Source organism: Rhinolophus sinicus, chromosome 17, assembly GCF_057876585.1.
Source record: "Rhinolophus sinicus isolate RSI-liver-muscle chromosome 17, RSI-T2T, whole genome shotgun sequence".
NCBI lineage: Eukaryota > Metazoa > Chordata > Mammalia > Chiroptera > Rhinolophidae > Rhinolophus > Rhinolophus sinicus.
Genome location: NC_142517.1, coordinates 203,666,869 through 203,688,867, shown reverse-complemented (window position 1 = coordinate 203,688,867; position 21,999 = coordinate 203,666,869). Strand labels below are relative to the sequence as shown.

The 21,999-nt window shown below is 38.7% G+C and overlaps 1 protein-coding gene across 2 annotated transcripts in view; it reads right to left on the bottom strand.

Moving 5' to 3' along the window:
* COL4A3 (collagen type IV alpha 3 chain) overlaps positions 1–21,999 on the bottom strand; it is a 149,259-nt gene that overhangs the window by 28,058 nt on the left and 99,202 nt on the right. For both annotated transcript variants that reach the window (XR_012490019.2, XM_074314144.2), the window contains exons 22-35: positions 19,442–19,534; positions 18,716–18,811; positions 15,843–15,913; positions 14,851–15,033; positions 13,073–13,241; positions 11,069–11,161; positions 10,337–10,441; positions 8,191–8,288; positions 7,457–7,607; positions 6,998–7,111; positions 5,853–6,020; positions 4,432–4,521; positions 3,934–4,068; positions 7–105 (exon numbers count right to left, since the gene is read on the bottom strand). Coding sequence is in view for 1 of the 2 variants with exons in the window: in XM_074314144.2 (XP_074170245.2) it covers positions 7–105; positions 3,934–4,068; positions 4,432–4,521; positions 5,853–6,020; positions 6,998–7,111; positions 7,457–7,607; positions 8,191–8,288; positions 10,337–10,441; positions 11,069–11,161; positions 13,073–13,241; positions 14,851–15,033; positions 15,843–15,913; positions 18,716–18,811; positions 19,442–19,534 (1,665 nt within the window). In the remaining variant the exon portion in view is untranslated. The remainder of the gene's footprint in view (positions 1–6; positions 106–3,933; positions 4,069–4,431; positions 4,522–5,852; positions 6,021–6,997; positions 7,112–7,456; positions 7,608–8,190; positions 8,289–10,336; positions 10,442–11,068; positions 11,162–13,072; positions 13,242–14,850; positions 15,034–15,842; positions 15,914–18,715; positions 18,812–19,441; positions 19,535–21,999) is intronic.

The following is a 21,999-nucleotide window of genomic DNA, read 5'->3' as shown; positions in this document are numbered from 1 at the left end:
CTATACCTGGTGGTCCCGGTAGTCCAGGTGGCCCTTCGTGTCCTTTTAAACCAGGTAACCCTGGGGTGCCTTTGTATCCTTTCTCACCAGGCATTCCTGCAAATCCTAAAGTTAAAAACCATGTGTTAAAAACGCAGATTATAATTTTATCAGAGTTATCTAAGTCCTGATTAAAATTGATGAGATATTATTGTAATACAGGATAGCATATTTGTTAAGAGCATGGGCAAACATGAACTTATATCTTTTTAAAAAGAGGATTAAATGAGATAATATATACAAAGCATCAGTACAGTGGCTGGCATGAGTTAATTCTCAAAGAAAACTAGCAACTATCATCATAGTAACACTTTAAACAAACCCAGCAAGAATTTATGGCCTACATATAGCTTCTCTTTTAATTTTTAATTTTAGTAATGACAGAGGACCATACTACACTATATTTGTCTAGACTACCCCCTTCTCAATCCATTTATTATAATTGTCATTCATTAAGTATTAGTATAGGACAGATATTATTGTCTTTTATTCATGAGCCTTCCCAGATTGGATGAAGAGGTGAGAAAACTGACTCTAAGAAGTCAGTGGGCTAATCTGGAGTCACACCATCCATCTGTGGTAATGTGGGGAATTGGAACCCAGTTCTGCAGTTGGGGAAGCTCACAAACTTCCCACAATACCATCCTACTTGTGTAAAGCACGGCTTTGATCACATTATTTTCCTGCTCAAAAATATTCCTTGAATCTCTCTAAATGATGAACTACAGTATAAAGCATGAACTTCTTCCACTGGCATTTGAAGCATTCTCCCATCTGTGGATGGGCTGGCCTTGTGCATTTTCTCAAGCAGACCCACTTCCCTTAGCTATTTCCTGGTTACCTATTTACTCGTTCCCATATGGAGTGAGTGTCTAATCAATAGACAGGTCTTATGCTGAGTACTGGAGACATAAATCATGTCCCCTTCCCCCAAGTTTTTAGTGTTTCACTAAAATGGGGAAATAACCAAGTAAACAATTGCCATCCAGTGTGATAAGTTCTGTAACAGAGTTGGGCACAATATGCTACAGGAAAGAATTTCTGGAAGAGGAGTATTTTTTTTAGCTCAATCTTGAAGACTGAGTGGGATCCAGTTGGGTGAAAAAAGCCTGGAATGGGATAGGATCCCCAGGCAAGAAAAAAGCATGTGCGAAGGAGTGGTGAATACCAGGCAGTTAGGTTATTTTCTTTCATAATCTTTGTTTTTTCCATTTATGTGATTTATCATAATCTAAAAATACATATTATTTCGTTGGCAAACTACCTACTGCCTGTAGGCCGAATCTGGCTTGGCGTTGTATGGCTAGAGAGCTAAGGATGGCTTTTACATTTTTAAAGGGCTGTAACCAAATAAGCAGAGAAACAAACACTAAAGAAGATTATTCATAGGGACCATATATGGTCCAGAAAGCCTAACATATTTACTACCTGGCCCTATACAGAAAATGTTTATGAATCCATTAATGTCTCTTTCTCCCCACTGAACTGTAACTTTTCTCATGACAGGATACTCCCTCTGCTCTGTTCACCTCTGTGTCTTCAGGACAGAGTAAAATGCCTAGTTAATAGAGACTGAAAAATAATTATTGAGTAAATAAATGTGCTGTGGCTGGAGAGGTAGGCAAAGGGCGAGTGATAAACTTGTATGCCAACCTTCAAAGTTTGAATTCTTAAAGCATGGGGAGCCTCGGTAAGATTTTAAGCCAAGAGTATTATTTGCTTATCTGACTCCTACTCATAATTTCAATCCTCTTTCCCGGGGCCTCTCCGACTACTTTGGTTGTTATGTTTTCTGCTTCCCTCGCCTCCCACCGGACTCACTGTCAGTGGTACCTGTCAGCACAGGGAGTATGGATTCTGTACCAACCATTTCAGTGTAAGTCCCCATCTCTGCCACTTCGTATGAGCGCAGCATTAATTTGACCTCTCCATTCTCTATCTGCAAAATGGGATGATAGCAATAACCTACTCCTAGGGGTATTGTAAGGATTAAATGAGTCAATGTTTGTAATACTTAGAACAGTATCTGCATGTGGTAAGTGCTACACAGGTCTTTGTTAAAAACACACAACAGTACTAATTTCCACCTTGTAGTATTCGTTATCTTTTCATACATATGCCCACGTCTCCTGTGCAGGCTCCTTTAGGAGATGACAGTTGTGCTTACCTGTACCTCTAACATCTCATCCATTTGCAGTGGATGTCTTTAAGCCAGAAATTCCGTTGAAAAAAAATGGATCGTATTGAAATTAGAGAGGACTAGATAATATGATCTTTTTGTTGTTATTGTTTAATCTCTGCTCCTTGGTTATGCATTTGAAAAGCCAAAAGAAAACATTCAGGACAGCTTCCAAGCATATTGAACTTTGGGTGAGTAAAAGAATTCTGATACAAGCATAGAAATAGCATGTGTTCTTCCATACTTTACAAAAGGAATTCTTTAATTGTAAATTAGTATCTGTTGTGCATTCATGATGTTAGATCCAAATTTTAATTTGTGTAGGCACAGACACGCTATTCATAATTTTTCAAAATGTTTTTAACACTATCTAAATCATCTAGACTAGCCCAGTGAAGCAGTGTCTATGCAGGTAGTTTATGAGGACTGGACATTTGTGGCAGTATTTTTTTCTTTTCCACATCGTGGCTGAGATCGGTTTTTGCAGTTTTATGAAATTCATATTTTCTATTTCATTGCAAAAAATGTAGTGCAATCTCCTGTTTGACCTAGAACTAAACTATCTCTTTGACACCAGATTAAATAGGAACTACCCAAAAGACCTTTACTTGTTCATTTTCCTTATGGAAAAAAAAAACTTTCTATGAATTTATTTTTCCAATGATTATACATTTTTTTAAGTTGGCAAATTAGTTGGATTCAATTACTCTCCAGATCCTGGTCAGATATCACTTCTGTGAAGTCCTTCCTAGTTCTGAGAAAGACAACTATTCAGTCTTTCTAGTGTGTTTTACAGCACACTGTAGAATTTTTAGGAAAATCTTTACTTGGACTATAAATCCTTATGTGTCAAGCATATAAATATTTGTTGAATACAATTTCACTTTTCAAAATTTATTACAAATTAGTCAAAACTTGATAGGGTTTTGCAACTGCAAACACATTTTCCTTTTATTCTTCCATGCTACGACAGTTTGTTCTGTAAACATTTCATTTTACACAGAAATTCTGTTTTTCTAAAATTAATTAGGATTAAAATTGGTCAAGGAGACCATAAGTCAGGCTTTCTTAAAATTTGATTTTACATTGGTTGTATTGATCATGTAACAAAAACTGTCAGAGAAAGGGCTCAAATAACTTGAAATAATTTGATTGGGTTTGAATTTTAGTCTGGTAGTTATAGCTGACAACAGCACTCTGAAGCATTAATTTTCAATTAAAACATACTTTCTTTTTAGTTATTATTCTGCAAAGGGTTTTGAGCACAAGAAGTAGTTTTTAGATGCAATGATAAAAATTCATCCCGAAAGCTGATGGAATAAAGTCGAATCTGGTGTGGAGGTTTCTTTTCCAGTCAGGGAAGCTTTTTACGTGGCATTTCTTAAGGGTTTGATGTTCTACGTACGTGGCAAAAATGGGCTTTGAGGGTGTATAATTTAAAATTGGCTAGTGACAATTTAAATACAGCAGACCACCATGCAGAATTAACTGAGAAATAAAACGTTATGCCTTAAAGAGGCAGCATATTATCGTCCAAGGCACCCAAGACCCAGTTCTAATCCAGGCTTGGGCCACCAACTGGCTGTGTGACTGCGGGCAGTTAAATTAAACTGTCCCCACTGTCCTCATCTGCCAACGAAGAAGACTGGCCCGGATAAGTCTCAGTCTCAGAATCAGCTCTCATGTTCTGGTTCTAAACGTAAGGCCATCTGTACCTTTGAGGCCTGGCTCTCCTTTGTCCCCCAGTAAGTGGGATATTTGAGAAGGCCCGGGAATTCCTTTCGCTCCTTCTTCCCCCTTGGCTCCTGGGGCTCCTCTCTTACCCTTTGTTCCTGGAATTCCAAAGCTACCTATAAGACAGGAGGAACAACAGCAATTCCTCAATTCTTTAAGTAGTTCCTAAGGATCCAAAAGATAACAGCGCTTACCATAAAACACAACAAAACAAATAAGCCAAAAAGGTTAACAGTGCTGAGAACTTGATCAATGGTTCCCCAATCAGGCAGCCACATGAGGGTAGCATATACGCCTGCAAGGAGAAAATACGATCCCATTCAAATGAAAAACAAGGCATACAGAAAAGAGCAAAATCAAATACGTGGTTCTCTCAGAACTATTTCCCCCTCAAAGAATACAATATAATTTATTTTGCTGTTAAATGAATGAACATTGTTCATGCCCCCTGATAGCTGGAAAGAGCTTCCGTCACTTACCCTTCTGGCCCGGGGTGCCTGGCTTCCCGGGAGGCCCTGGAAGGCCAATGTTTCCAGGAAAGCCCATCATCCCAGTCGATCCTTTTTCACCTATGGAAACAAAGCAAAACAAAGCAGCACATGTTGTGCGGAATGAGGAAAGCAAATACTCCATCTAATAAAATAAATTACAATTAAAAGGGCGGTTGGGAGTTAAAGAAATGGTTTCTGTAAATAGGAAAATAACCATATTTGTCTAGGAGGTGGGTCAGTAAACGGTCTTTATTACATGGCGTATAAGTCATTGGTAGCAAATCACATTTGTGGATAAGAATATAATATGTTGCAGTTTTGGATCATTCCCTCCTTCCAATCCCTGACTAATAATAGCTTTCTCTTATACTCCCTTATTTTATTAGGTTGGTGCAAAAGTAGTTGCAGTTTTTGTAATTATTTTTAACCTTTTAAATCGCAATTAGTTTTGCACCAACCTAATATTTTCTTAATAGCAGTTGCCTAGAGCCTAACTTAGTTTTTAAGTGTGTTTGTTACTGTCTCCCCCACTGCCGGAGGAGGGGTCTCGTCCATTGATGTGTCTCTATGGCTGGCACATGATAGTATCTCAGTGACATGAATGAAAGAATAATTTCCAGGTTAAGTTGTTATTCTGGGCTCTTCTTTGGAGGAAAGATCAGGGAGATTCTTATGCATGAGGAGACTGTTGGAATATTCTTCCCAAACATACAAGCTATAAAAATAGTGATGAAATAAAAAGTATTATAAGGGAATACTAGGAACAACTAACTACATGCCAGCAAATCACATAATGTAGACAAAATGGACAAATTCCCAGAAGGCACAGACTACCAAAACTGACTCAAGAAGAAACAGAAAATCTGAGCAAACCCATAACAAGTGATGCAATTGAATTAGTAATTTACAAACTTCCCACAAAGAGAAGCCTAGACCCAGATGGCTCCACTGTTGAATTGTACTGAACGTTTAAAGAATATCCATCTTCACAAATTCTTCTAGGAAATACAAGAGGAAGAAACACTATGTCTTGTTCTATGAAGCCAGCATTACTCTGTTACAAAAACCAGGCATAGACATCATAAGAAAACAGACCAGTATCCCTTATGATTATTGATGTAAAAAATCTCAACAATCAAAATACTAGCAAATATATTTTAGTAGTAATAGATAAAAAAGATTACACAAATGATCACATCCTAGGACATTGTGAAATGTGATCACCCTGTCACCCCTATGACCTTGTCTGCTGGCCACTTGCAAATCATTCAGAAGAAAAAATACTTATACTAACTGAAAGAGAAGCATAGAAGCAAAAGCCTATGCCTATGCCTGGTTTATAGAGCCACCTGAAAAGGAAAATGTGGGAGAAGATAGTAGAAGAAAAATAAAAGCATAAAAAAGGATACCTGGTGGCCCTACAAATCCTGGATTTCCTGGATATCCTTTTTGACCAGGTGGTCCCATGTCACCTTGATGACCTGGTTTTCCTGGTGGTCCAGGTTCTCCAGGAATTCCTGGCCTATCCAAGCCCGGAATACCTGGGTCTCCCTTTAGCCCAGTTTCGCCTCTTCTGCCTATATTTGAATGAGTGAATGAATGAATGAATGAATGAATGAATGAATGAATGAATAAACACAAGTACACTCCCCAACTCCAGAAATATTTTGTGGCTGTAAATATGTAGCTGTATGATTTTGAGCAAACCACCTACTTATCGGATTGACTGATTTATGTCCCCTTCTATAAAATTTTTAAGATCCCTTCTGGCTTTAACATTCTCTGTTTCATGGCTCATGCAGTAATAAAAATGTAGAATTTGGATCTGTTATGACTGTGGCTCTGTCTTTAACTTGTAGGAAACATTCAGAGCCACTCACATAGAGCGAGCCACCAGATGCTTCTGGAAACAAGAGAACCACTACAATTACCATTTTGGCCACAAACTTGTTTGTGAACACATAAGCAGTATCGTAGCCATAGGCATTAGCTGAGTCCTGGAGGGTTTTTCCCCAGTAATAATAGAGCACAGATCTGGTTGAGAGCAGCCAAAAAGATACAGTAAGTTTCCCATTGTCTGCACCATCTAGTCCACATAATTTAGATTTATTTTTGTACCTTTCTTTTAGGATGCTTTAAAACAATCAACTACATATTTTAGTTTGTAACTTGTTAAACAGGTATTTTTTTAATACATTCACTTTATTTTCATAATAAGGATAAATTTGTCACTTTAGTATACTTATAAAGGTAAAACATTTTTTGAGAGTTTTTATGTAATATATATATAAATATGCATATTCAGTGTTCATATTTTCTTGCATACAAGACACAATCCAACTTATTATATTAACTTCAGGTCTCTTAATCTACAGGGTGGTACTCACTGCAACAAATCCATGACAACCAAGTTTATACTTCTGAAGTACCATTTTCCACTGAACAGTGGTCAGGACTTGTTGCTGGACAGCTCCGAGGTTAAACAGCAGAGCGTAAAGCAGGAGTCCCACGTCACTTGCCCATACAGTGACTAGTTTTGAGGCCCTGCTCCTACCTTGTTGCCCTTTCAGTCCATTTAAGCCTGGAAGTCCTTGGGCTCCCCTGGGACCCTCTGTGCAGCTTCCTGGGGGTCCGTTTTCTCCAGGTGGTCCAGGCTGCCCTGGATCCCCTGCAAAACAGAGTCCAAGAATATATTCAGGTGCCAAAAGCCAAGGTCCTAGTATTGCTATCCCAAGAACTCTTCTGTAATTTCTCCCCCTAAATCGGACCAACATGTAATACCATTAATATGTCTAAGAGGAAACTGTTTAAGAAGCAAAGAAGGAAGAAGGAAGGAAACACGGAGCAAAGGTAAGGCAACAATGTTGAATGGACAAATAATTAGGCCCCACAGCGTCTCGTATTTATTGATCTAGAGCTTCGTTTGAGAAGAATTCGTCATCCCTACATATTCAACTTGCTGCATTTCAGCTGAGCTCATAATGGAGAAAAGTAATCGCACTTGCTATGGTACCTTGTGGTCCATCAAGCCCTCCAGTTCCTGGAATTCCAGGGAGACCGGGAAATCCAGGGAGTCCAATTTCTCCATTTTCCCCAGAATTGCCTCTTTCTCCTGGAAAACCTGGTGTTCCTGGTTCTCCAGGCATGGCTAGTCCTGGTTCTCCCTATAGCACAGAAATTATGTTAGTTTTACTACGTAATGCTTCCAAATCCTTATTGACTATTGATTGACGGGTCTTTGGGGCTATTTATTATACTTGAAAATAATATTTTCATTGTAGAGCTCCTAAGTCTCTTTTGACAGTCACCACCATTCCATCAACTTTCCTTTTTCCACTCTAGCTGCTGACTTTTCTATAAAATTATACTGAATTCTTTAGAGCCTCCACTTTTTCAGAATATTGTGGAATTTTCTGTAAACAATCTAGATGTCTCTTCTTTTGATAGTCTTTTTCTCATAACTGTCCATGTTTCTTCCAAGAGTTCTCCCCTTTAAAATATTATGAATGTTTCTGAAGATTAAGGAAGGAATAGAGAAGCAAACCTGTCTCCTAACACCTTTTATTTTCCTTTCTAAAAGGGAGGGATGATTCCAGAAACTTTAAACGAATGCACTATCTTTATCATCTACCAATAGTTTGATAATTTGTCCACACAAAGCATCCTGATTGGCAGGAACAACCTAATTGGCCACTATAATTGCTCCCCCTCATGCCCATATCAGTCTGAAGTCTAATTCTCAAAGACCTTGGCTCCTGGGACGCCTGGCTTTCCAGGTAAGCCCGGCTTTCCGATTTTTCCAGGACAACCTGGTGATCCTTTTGTTCCTGGAAAACCTCGGTCTCCTACAGAGAAAAAATAATAAAGGTTGTAAGATTAGTCTTATTAAAAGATTCTGAGCAGTATCTCTCCCATTCTATCTCACGTTTTTATGAGGAATGCAGCTATAGATGTTTTTTTAATAAAAGATTGAATGATGAGAAAGCCAACTGCTAAGTTAGCAAAAATCCAGTTTCAAATCAGATTACATTGGTGCTCAATTTTAAAAACTACCTTCTCCATTTTTGTTATTTAGCACTGCTACCATTTTGACTCAGCAATTTTCTAAACCATTGATCCTGGTTGACCATTTGGCTGACTTTTAAGGAAAAAAGTATATTTTACATTCAGTGTACAGCCAAGTAAATATTTACATGTATTTACATATATATACATATACACATATGTGTGTATATACATATATATACACATATATACATATATACATATATATACATATATATATATGTGTGTGTGTGTGTGTGTATATATATATATATATATACATACATACACACAAGTAAGTGAGCATGACCCAGATCAAGACATAAAGCATTTCTGGCACCCAGATAGACTTTTTCAAGATGGGTTGTTCAAGAGAATTACTTCCTAATGCTTTATAGGACCCACTGAATGTAATGAATTCACTTTTCTTGTATGTATTTATGATAGGAGTATTGAGAAAGGCGTCACACACATCATTTTCTCTGTTCTGTGGTTCAGAAGGGTGAAGCAAAGCTGCATTCAGAAAGTTCCACTGTGCCTCTAATTTGAGCAATTTTTAATTAACAGTTCACGGGATTCATTAGGTTCAACTGGGAAATTTTGACTCTCCACTTTTCAAGGAGCTCTTAGAATAGTTTTTGTTCTCATGGTGTAGAGCAGGGGTGTCCAAACTTTTTCAACGTTTTTTACCAAGGGCCATATGCGGTAAAATACACAAACAGCCGGGCCACTCACTCGAGGTGAAGTACGTATTGCCTCACCTGGTTTATTTAAGTAAACTAAATATATTTTTGGAATTTGCTGCGGGCCAATTAACAATGGATTGCGGACCGCAGTTGGCCCGTGGGCTGCAGTTTTGACACCCCTGGTTTAGAGTCTCTTTCCAGAGAGGTTACACTCCATAGGGTTTACAAACTAGGATGCAATTTTCTTCATGCAGGTTCCAAGAAGGAGTAGGCAAAAATATGGGCCAGGCTGGGTGACTTTAGAGGTCACTGGGAAGAAATTCAAGAAATTACAGTCAACGCCATTCTTGTGACCACATGAGAAATGTGATTATGTTTTCCATTTCAAATACTCATAAAGTCAGATAAATATTCCCATATTTGGATAGACCTGATGTATGATCAACATTGGTGACATCTAAGAAATGAAGCACAAAAAATGGCTTATATTTTGACAAACATTTTAAATTATATTGATACAAACATATTATCATAAAATCTGAAGTTTCGTGTGATGGCCTGGTGACTGAGAATACTCATATGTCACCCTGACAGGACTTTACAGTACTTGTCACCGGGGAGCCTCAGGGTATTGTTTGAGATACCCTGAGAGACCTCAGGGGATCTCAGCATCTGGATTTCTTTGGAGTGTTTCCCCTTTCATGAGAAACAGTATTTTCTTTTTTTCCTAAAGGAAATAACTTCTGTGATTTATTTTGGAATGTATAGGGAAATCAGCCAGTTGTGATTTAACAGTTAGTTCTTTATTATAGAACAAGTGTATGAAGTGAAGAAATGTAAAAGTGTCAGAAGTGTAGGCATCTATTCAGAAGTAAAGAAAAATGCTCCACGTAATCCCACTATCAAGGATAACTTTGGGGAATTGCCTTCCATTTTTTTCTATGCATTTAAAAAAACATATGATTGAGATGAGGTTGCATAAATCAATGTGAGTTCTGCCTTTTTACCTAACATTCTTGTAAGATTTTTTTCCCCATTTAAGACTGGTGGAAAACATTATTTTAAAGGGTATTATGGGTATTTCTTATGTTCTTTATTTATTTATATTTCTATTTTCTAAATATCCCCAATGAACCTTACGTTTTCAATTTTTTTTAACTTACCCTTCGGTCCAGGAGGCCCAGGGAATCCAATGCCTGGAATTCCTGGTTCACCATCAGGCCCAGGAATCCCTGGTTCACCACATTTTCCTTTGGGTCCAGGACAACCTTAACAACACATACGCATCAGCATCAGCAACTTTCCTTAATCTCGCCTGAAAACAAAATGTCTCAGTTTCCGTGTCATCCCCGACAGTTTTGCAAATGAAGAAATAATTTTAACATAACCCTGACTTCCTCCTCCATTCCTATCCAACGGACTCATTAGGGACTGCAAATAATTTTGAAAATGTAATTTAACCCCATGAAAAGAAATATTCTAGATATCTTGGATGATATGTGTCCCGCCAGGCACGCAAAATTAAGTTTTCGATCATATTGGTGAAAATGTTACGTTTTCAAATGAAGACCCACTGGGTACTATCCTGATTAACCACGGGGAAACATTCCTGTTCCTCCACCAGATATCCATAAAGATTGTTCTGCTTTTGAATTCTTTTCAAGTAATTACATCAATTCTTTTTTGGAATTAGAAGCACCAATGGGAATAATTTGGATAACTTCAAGGGACAGAGAGATTCCTGCCTCTTGGCTTATTTTGTGACAAAACTGGCCTGTGCTTTCTTTGGGAGCCAATGAATATATTTTTTTCCTTATAGTGGGGACAGTGTTTTTCTAGGTGAGTCAGGGTGCCATCTGATGCCAGGTCCCTGACTTAGCAAAGCGGATACTTACCAGGTGGACCCTGGGGGCCAGGACGGCCTGGGTGCCCTGGAGGTCCTGGGGGCCCTGGGATTGGCATCAAAACGGTGGAGTCTCCTGGTGGACCTTAAGAGAATTTAGGATCATAATATTCATGTGCATATTGAAGTTTTCCTTGGTTCAGAGGGAAAATATATGATATGATAAGGAGGGGTTCACAGACATATTCCAAGGAATACGAAAAACAGTCTCTGCTTAGATAGGCTTCAAAACTGGCTTATACAATAGATAACCAGCCCATAGCAACTGTCTTATTCAATTGGCAACTATTTGTAAGCATCTATTATTGTCTAAGGCTTGTTTTAATTAACATCCCAACATGCTGGTGTATTGAAAGAGAGCCTATTCTAAAAAAAAAAAAAAAAAAAAAGATAATATGAATTCAGCTTAAACATTGGTGGATACTGGTAGGTTATTTATTTATTTATTGGGTGACTAGTGGAGTGCACAATCAAGAAGTGTGGCCTGACAGGTAGGTCTGGGCTTGAACCTTCGCCTTGCTCTTTATAAAGTGTGTGATATGGGGGATATTTCTTAAACTCTCATGTGTCATCGGGGAAATAATGCCTACTCAAATAATAAAGATCAGCGATAATATTCTGACCACAGTGGCCAATATTAAAAACATGTGAGTGATTAGTGTGGTCCATATATTCATATATTTATAGAAAGAGTAGGTTTACAATAGCGCGATGGCAACAGTTGATGATAATATATTTTAGGACAATGGAGACCTTCACTAAGCATGCACAGTTAGAAAGAACAGAAGAGGGTTTGAAGATGGGTTAGAAGAGGATCGAGCAAACTTTTTCTGTCAAGGGCCAGATAGTAAAGAATTTAGGCTTTGTGGTCCAGATGGTCTGTCGCAATTACTCAACTCAGCCATCACTGCATGACAGCAGCCAGAACACATGAGTTAATGGATGAGTGTGGCTGTGTGCCCATAACACTTTATTTATGGACACTGAAACTTGAATTTCATGACATATTATTCAAAAGATATTCTTTTTCCAATCATTTAAAGACATAAAAACCATTCTTAGCTTGCAGACCATACATAAATAGGCTGTGTGCTGGATTTGGACTGTGAAGTGCCACGGTTTGCCAATTCTTGGATTAGAATAGCAGCCTCAAAAGTAAGGCACAGGAAAAAGAAATACATGCATGTATAACCACAAAATAAGCTTTGCATACATGTATGGACGGAAATGCATGCACACAATTTATAATATATATGGGTACTGTGGGGATGTGTGTGTAAGATTTTACCGAGGAGGATGCTATAAAATGACTTGGAAGTTACTGGTTATGGGGTCTCACCCTTCAAAGTGATTTTAGAAGTGAGAAATGACCATGGTAGCATTATTTATTTAAAGCCATTAGTAGCATGCCGTTTTCATCTTCCACCATGTTCTTCACCACAGAAAATACTGAGGATCAGATCGCTCCTGATTCCAGAAACGATGTTCAGTACAGGTGGATCCCCAACGTTCCTGGGACTTTAAAACTATTATCAGACAACTTTTCTTCACATGTCTTAGATATTGTGAAGTTTTATTTATAAAATGTTTATTGGGTTGTGGATCAGAAAGAACAAATTTGGAGTAATACTAGTGGACCCTTGAAGCCTGGAAAAGGCATCTCAATATCAGTGTCCTAGGTTTTGGCCTCCCCTTTGTTTATCATAACTGTCTTCCACTCATTTTTTAGGATCCACTATTTCCATATATTTATATCCATAATGGATATAGTCTATCCTAGGAAATTTGAGCTGAATTGCTCAGTAACAGGGAAAAAAATGGATGTTCTCTAGCATACCCTACATGTTCTTTCCCACTGCCTGCGACTTGACATATTCTACTTATCAGAAGCAAGTCTCTAATGTACACATCCACTGGTCTTGAGGGAGCTTCACTATCTCTAGGAACCATCAACCCGCTCCATAGGAAAACAGGACTGGAAAGAAAACTAACCAACCGGCTTTTCCAGGTGGTCCAGGGGCTCCAGGAACACCTTGGGCTCCCTTTGGACCAGGCTCTCCCTCCGGTCCATAGCCTGGTGGTCCAGCTGGTCCTGCAGGTCCTGGGGACCCAGGGCTGCCAGGATCTCCTGGAAAACCCCGGTCCCCCTTCTCACCAGTGAGGGCCTGTTACAATAACAATATATTTAGATAGTGCTTCATTCCAGCAGCTCCTTATGCAGGTTATTATGACCATGAATATGAAGAGTATTCATATTCTAGAGAAAGTCTTGAAGTAAAAAGCATTTGACATTTGAAGGGAATCATTACTAAAATAACGACTCTGTATGGTTTCTGTGGTTTTGTGCCCCTTGGAATTCAGCCACGTCATTAACTTAGAATTCCCAAGTCCCACTTGAGATGTTCCTACAATGGGATACCACCTGTATGATAATAGCCCCCAAAACTTAGCTCAAATAGGCCAACAGTTCAAATAGAATTAGAGGTGACATTCATGTTAATGGTACATTTCTAAAATCAAACAAGTACAGCACACATTTATTTGTTTTAGTTTTCACCAGGTATTTTCACTACAAAGGAGATAGTCTATCTTTATTAGTTGTTTTCTTATAAAATGTGTTTTAAAATTTCTTTGTAGCTGTAACTTTGAAAATAAATTGTATATATTGAGGAAGTTGAACTTGACAAAATAATCGAAGTTCCCCTTCCTTTCCAACATGGCCACACATAATAAATTTAACTGGATTTTTCATTGTTTGTATCACTGGTGGCTAAGTGGTCCTTCTTCTTGCATAATGACAGGGCATAACAAACAACAAATCTCCTTGATTTTCTCTCTTACTTTCTGGAACATCTTTACCAGAAACAATAAAGACATTAGGGAGACACAAATGGGAGCATCATATGATCTCTGTTAATACTAGGCCAAAAGCATTCTAGATTCCGTCCCTTTACAATCATAACTACCAGCTGGGGGACAGACAGGCAGCTTGTCAAAGGAGGGTCTGAGAAACACTGGCCCTGCCAGCCAAAAAGTGCTTTGTAGTCAAAAAAGTTTAGGAAAGACTGCAAATCATATCTACACCATGGGGAGTCACAATTCATATTCTGACATTAAAGAGTCTATAAACAAAACTTTAAATTTGTTTGCTAAGCTTCCCTCTTCGAAGTGGGACCTTTTTTATTGGATAACACTGATTAACTCTGGGAGAAACTGGTATTTCATAGAACAGGCTGGGCAGCGTGCCTTGTAAATTTCTCTAAGAAAAATAGATCCTGGTAAGAATCTCTCAATTGAACATGTGAGAGATTCTATTCCATGGAAAGAGATTGAATTTACAGAAGGTTAAATATTGTCAATGATAAAACATTTGATCTATTTCGCTACCCTACCCCTGAATACTTTGTCCTTTTCTGCAATTATTTTTACTTAAAAGAATGCACATTGCCCCCCGAATACTGACTAAAACTTTCCATTTTAATTATTTTCTGAACTTCTTTACAAACTCATTTGACACAAATGTAGAATTGTAACTTGTGTATGAGACAAGGTCATCATCAATGTAGAATTTTATTTGGGCTGAAATAACCATCGAGTGCTACCTATTTATTTTGTCTAAATACTACAAATATTTGCTCTGGTTTGAAGATGCCTCATTGTACAGTTAGAGGGATGAAGTGTGATGAGCAGGCAATTTTTTATGAAAGTAATTCATCTTATGTCTTAACTTCAGAGCACTTGAAGTAATTTGAAAACAATTACTAAGATACCAACCGGTTCACCCTTCGGTCCTCGAGATCCTTTTAGTCCGGGAGTTCCAGGGATTCCATCCAAGCCCTTTCTTCCAGGCTGTCCTCTGGGCCCCGGATCTCCCGGGTCACCGACTTGTCCCTCTGGAGGAGGTGTTTCACCTTTTTCTCCTTTAAGTCCTGGAGCACCTGGAGCACCTGGGAATCCCTAGGGCAGTACAGAAATAAGTCTACATGGCATTTGGGCAGAGCTGTTTTTGTGTCAATCTCAAAAAACGACAAAATGTCAACAAGAACTTTTCAATTTTAATGAACATGTATTTTTTTTTCAGACATTTTCTTTGGCACATAAGTACAATTTTAAGTTTTTTGTGTTTTTTTGCTTAGTTTTTGCTTTCAAAACTGGAAAATAATTCAGTTAGTACAATTCAGTGCAATCCACACAATAATATATTTTAATATAATACAACCATGATCATAATTCAGATTATGTTAGAATATTGGTAAATGTTAACACGCATCTCTGGATAATGCGATTTAAATGTATTTATCCATATATAACTTTATGATTCACTATGATAATCAAATTAAAAGTTTTAACAACTTTACTGAGGTATAATTTACATACCATAAAATGTATCCTTTGTAAGAGTACAATTCAATGGTTTTAAAAATAAATGTATACATTTATGCTACAATCACCACGATTCAGTGTTAACACATTTCTCTCACTCCCCCAAATTCCCTCCAACCCATCTGTGGTCAATCCCTGTTCCCAGCCTCAGTCCCAGGCAACCACTGATCTATTTTCTGTCTCCGACACCATTTTAAGTGATTATGAATTCATTCATTCTTTCATTCATACACCATTCATTTATTCATTTAATCAATAAGTATCTATTGAGTGCCTCTTCTTTGCCAGGCACCAAACTGGTAACGTAGGGGGGGTGCTACCGTATTTCCAGAGTGTTCTATTCTCCAAATTGAAATTAAAGCTTCAAAACCATGAAATCTTACTGGAGATCCTGGAGGACCGTCACATCCTGGGGACCCTGGGCTTCCTTTAATGCCAGCTTCCCCTCGTTCTCCTGCAAATCAGTGAATTATTAAATATTCATTGAGCACCCACTCTGAGCAGCCAGGGTAATGCAGTGTATAAAGAAAATAGGGTGTTTTCTTCTGAGAAAAGGAAGACAATTTCCATTTTAAAACATAAGGTGCAAGAAGAGAATGGGAGTAAGTAACTGGAATAAGAGAAAATGTAAAAAACAACAACCAAGAACTGTTAAAAAATTTAGCTTCCTAAAATTCTTGTCTTTATAATTTTTAAGGGGATACAGTAATTCTTTTCTGATGATAAAAATAATATATGCTCATTGTAAAAAAAGTTTTTAAAAAAAGTTACACAGAAATGAAAGAATGAAAATCACCCATAAATCTACCACCAGAAGACAATATTTGCTAAAATTTTCATGTACATTACTCATAAAATCTTATATCCATAAATGTATAGGACTTATATACATTTTGTATGCATGTTATACATATGTCAGTACATACAGATTTATAGCTTCACTTTAAATGGGCGCATAGTAGCCTATTTTGTGGGTGAACTATTTATTAAGCTAACTTGCTTTCAGACATTTAGATTGTTTTTTCAACTTTAGCTGTTGTAACCAATGCTATCTATGATAAATATCTCTGGATATTTTGTTTTCTAAATTTATCCAATTATTTTTCTTTACAATAAATTCCTAAAAGTGTAACTTCAGGACCAAACGGGCACAATTTTTTCTGAGGCTTTGGATATCTGTTGCCAAATTGCATTTTATTTTACTGTACAATTTTATATTTCTTGTAAGTGTTTAAGTACCTCTGTAAAGATCCCTTCAGAAGATCTTTTTGATGGATCTCAGATCAGTTTATTAACAAATGTTTATTCAGATTTTATTTTTTGCAAGATTTGAGCCAGGATATACTTTTGATAGTAATCCAAACTGTTTTATCTTCTTTGAGCTATACCTGTCACCTGCCAAATCGTAGAGAAACCAAAGAAACTACAATAGTACGACTAGGTGGTTAGCTGCAGTGAGCTGCCCAACTGCATTCAGGCTTGGGTCAGAGGTCACTCAAGGGGAATATAGGAAAATAATAATTGCTTTTCTTTTTTCCTTTCCCTCTTTTCCTCCTTTTCTCCTTCCCTCCCATTCTCCCTCTTCCTCCCTCCATCCTTTTTAGTTTTTGTTTTAATAGAACATTGCCCCCAGAGACTTAGGCGCTGAATAGGAGCTGCTTGAGGAAAAGTCCCTCCCCTCACCCTTTGCCCTTTCTTCCCTCTCAGGCCTGTCTCAGGGAGTCAGAGGGCAGCGACTACAAAGGAATAAGGCATTTATAAAGAAGTGGGTAGGACTTGAGAGTGACAAAGGATCCCTGCCTGAATGCACGTCCCCTGTTGGCTGTGGTGCCCACAGCTGCCACCATTAGCCTTTCTTCTTTGGCCTGAGCACCAGCCTCCTCAAAGACTCTGTGCCAATGCAGGTATGCACTGGACACTGGTAACATAAAAGGGCCCTTATGTATGTTGCCAGGGAGACCTTTGGATTAACTGGCCTCAAAGGGCAGCCCTGGTACAGCAATGAAAGGATGCTGGTGTAGAGAGCAAGAACTGCCTCTGGAGGAGAGTGTCTGGATTTGAGTCCAGGCTCTACCACTTACTTATTAGCTATGTCACCTTATGCCTCAGCTTCCTCATCTGTCAAATGGGGTTACGATAGCACTTGCCTCTAGGGTTGATGTGAGGAATAAGGCCTGGAGGCACAGAAGACCTAGAACAGTGCCTAGCACATGACCAAGGGCTCCGTAGTTCGAGCTCTTACTGGTTAATAATAAACAATTTGATCACAGCATCTAAAGGCCAAGATGCTGATGGCAGAACCAGGACGGTGTGTGGTACCATATGAAAGGCACTGGGTCACCAGGGGAGTGGCACAGGGGCAGAGGAGCCCAACTAATAAATAGAGACTTTTCCACTTGAAGGTTTTCTCCACAGCCAGTCCTGTGGCTGAAGAATGGGGAGGTAGGACAGCAGAGTCAGTGACAGCCTGGAGTGACAGTGTTGGGGTGGAGAATTGTTCTTCTTTGGCTCAAGGGTTGATTATGTGAAGTGACATACGCTTTATTTAGTCCTCAGAATATTGGCCTATGCAACGTTGTCTTTTTCTTCAAAAATGAATGTCTAATATTAAAAAAAACATGAGAGTTCAGGTAAAAATCCTAATTTCTCCTCAAAAAGTAGAAAGATTTATTAATCCAGGGCCTAAAATATAGCAAAGTAACAACAGTCTGAAGTTGGGTGCCCAGTGGCTCCTTTTAATGTGCCCTGTACTTTACCACAGTCCTCACTATACCCTATTGTCCCCAGCACGGAGACCACTGGTGTATTTTTTATTGCACTTGTATACTTAAGAAGAATGTGAGATAGCACATACACTCTTGACTCTATCAAAATGGACATGAGAAAATGGACTGAGAAGGGTGGTATCTTTCAAGAAAAAAATAAGAGAGAGCTTATTTCTTTCTGGAAGAAAAAAGTGATGTGTGTTTAATATGGCTGCTTCACTGCTTCAAATTACCTGCTGGTCCCCTGTAGGATTCTGAACGTATAATTCCTGGATAATGCAATAGTTTGCTAGAGTTCAGCAACTAAAATGGAACAGGGAAAAATGCCAGCTTTTATGTGATTTTGGCTTACTTTATGTTAATAGTGTATGTTTTTGAAAATTTCCCTCTGAGCTTCTGTAAACCCTATCATGACATCCAACATTCTGATACCCTCATTGAGTTGACCCTTTTGTACTTGTAAAAAACACTTGTGTGCAAATTGTCTGTACCTGAGATTCCTTTTCGGCCATCTAACCCCGGCAACCCTGGGAGACCTGGGGGCCCCGGGACACAAGGACAATCTGTGCACACGAGGCCTGGTTCCCCTGCAAAGAGAACACACTTGTATTACTCATAAACCCACACCAAGTCTGCAGAAAAGACATATCTTCCAACTGCACAGTCATTTTTAAAAAAAATTAGTTTCAGGTGTACAAAACAATGTTATAGTTAGACATTTATCATTTATATCCCTCACAAAGTGATAACATCCTTCCCCCAATCTACTACCCCTCTGACATCGCATATAGCCATTCACAGTCATTTCTTACATTTAAATTTTCTTCATGTACTGAAGATCATCTAGGACATTTTACATATTAATAAAAAAAATAATTCATCTATTATGTCTGCTTACTTTATCTATCTGAGCTTCTTGGTGTTCTTGGAGAGGAAATCCTGAGTCTAGTATAAATCATCCCATTTCAGTGTTTCTCTCCTTGAATGCAGGATAAAACTCACATTCTAGCAATAGCCAATGAGGTATCGCATGGGTGCTAAATAAATGAATGATTTACAGATAAATGAGTACTTTTAGCGAATTCTTTTGGAAAAGAAGCCATCCCTGACTGTCTGCTGTTTAGTATCACTGGTGTCTCAGGGTGAAAACAATCAGTGATAATAATGACGATGCGAATGGCTTATTCTAATAGAACATCCCCATTGATTGAACCAACCTTTGCGCCCATCCACTCCTGGAATTCCCGGAGGCCCCACATGGCCTGGAAGTCCCTGATCTCCAGGTGGACCTTTGCGAAAAATGACGTCTCCTACAAAAAGACATCAAAGCTAGTTTAAAAAAATTTTCTTTAAGTGTTTTTTTTTTTTTTTCAATTAGCAAGTGTTTTCATAATATGTATTATTTTATATGCATTTCCTCCCATATTTGTTTTGGAAGCTGAGTCTTTTAACTGAAATGAATATTGACTAGCTTTCCCTTTCACCTTACACCCATGATGGTTTTTGATACTGATGTGGTGGGTCTTTGAAAGCTCATTATGTGGCATTTCTTGTCACATAATGAGCCTCAGCCATGTTCTCTTACTTTATTATTTCTAGTTATTCCCAGACTATCCCTTTAGCATTTCCAAGCAAAGGGTCAATCGTTCTTCTGTACATATTGGATACATCTCCCTGATATATATATTGCGGATGCTTAATATGTACTGATGAAAAAATTCTGACTCACAGTGCCACCTGTTTTCTCCTCATTGCTTCTTTTTTCCCCCCTTCTTCTGCCCCCCCACCCCCACTCCAGTTCAAGCTGTTGTTTTTCAGTCAAATTGTGTAGGACACAGCTCCCTGGCCCATGCTGGTATTATGAGCCTTGCGCTCCCCCCAGTTGAGGCAGTCGCTGGGTCGTCGGAGCTGCCAGCCGCTTACACTGGCTGCTGGCCACTCATGCTGGCTGCCGTGGCGCTAGAGCACGGCGCTCCCACCACCTGAGCCACCGGGCCAACCCTCCTCAATGCTTCTTCACATCAGTTGAGTTTGTTATTCTTAAAGCAACTCTCCCGAGTCTCTGACAGATATCTGCTACTATCGTGTTATAATGAATAGTTTACTCTATTAAACTGTTGTGTTCTGTGACCTAATTTTTGGTCTTGGGCCCATAGGTTGAAGGCAATGCTGATAAAATTAATATTTAAACACAGTATCTATAGCTGCCCCAAATTTCAGAGCAATAAGGTAATAACAGTGGAAACGTTTAATTAATTAATTAATTAACTTATTATTATTAGGAAACATTTAATTTAACTGTAACGTGTTTTATGTCTGCTTGACGATGAAAGGAATGACCATTTTGGGATCCAGTTTTCTGTGTCTTTAAGATGGCTGGATAGTTATCTTTAAACAGTAAAATCTGATGGCGGTTTTATACGTAATGCAGGCTTATATGTATACTTGCACATTTATACATTTATATGCACTTATACATTTTCACACTCATTTCATACTTAATGCAACTAACATTTGAATACCTACAATGTCCCAGCCCCCTATGTATGCTACATGCTGGGCCATAAAACAGAAAACCAGATTCAGTCCCTGACCTCAAGGAGCTTTGATTCTTGCAGGGGAAACTGACAAAGACAAAGCAATGTGAAAAATTTCACAATCGGGATAAGCATGAGTGTTACAGGATGTGGGCTCAGTGAAAACTTTCTGCAGGACTTAAACTTGAAGATGCAAGTAGACAGACAGACAGACAGGTGTTGCTTAGACAAGCGAAGATAGGAAACCAGGGCAGTCTCTGAGGGGAGAGGGAGCTGTTCCATTGCAGGCACCCCAGCTCCAGATCCCAACGTTAGCATTCATTAGGTACAAGAACAGAGGTCATCAGGCTTGCCATCAATAAAATGAGGACACAACCTACATCTTGAGAAAGACTTGGAGGGCTAGAAATTGTTAAAAATCTCTGACACATAGTAGAGTTTTAGGTTAGTTTAGTTTTGCTTTGTTTTCTACATAGGTCTGCACCACAGCTTGCCAGATTTGTTCTTGGACATTATATCTTTTTATTAATGGGATAATTTCTTAAATTGTTATTGGCCTGAAGAAACATTTTTATCTTTTAAAAATATTGCTCACATAACCAGACACTTAACTGAATTATCTTAATAATACTAAGAGTTTTCCAGGTTATTCCTTTGGATTTCCCAGGTTTATAATCATATAGACTGTAAATGTCTCTTTTCTGTCAGAAAATCCCTGACACACAGAAGATTCTCCAGGCTATTAGGAGGGCTGAGTATAAAACACAAGACTTCCCAGGCACCTGCCAGTAAAAGTACTTAAAATACAAAGGGTGACCAATATTTTCACAGGTTCTATGTATCTATCAGCCAACGCAGAATGCTAAGCGACTCTTTAGAGGGATGGAGGAGAAAGGATACCTGCATCATAATCTCCAGGTACTACTTTAAATCCTCTAGGCCGCAGTTCTCTGCTCTCTGACCCACCTTACCTGGCAGCATCTTACGTTGTGTCTACTGCACACCTCTGACCTCTTGTCCTGGGGCTTCCCTGCTGATGCCAAGGCATGGGATACCCTGGGAGCGAGGCAAACCCATCCCGGAGGTGTGTGCGGGTGGTCAGTCCAGTCCTGTGGGAGCTCATCTTTGACCCCAGAGAAATAGGAGCTGATGGATACATTCTTCCCCATTTCTTCCCTGGGACCTATTATCCTGAGACAAAGATGCACAGCTGCATGGAAGACAGTCTCCAGGGACTG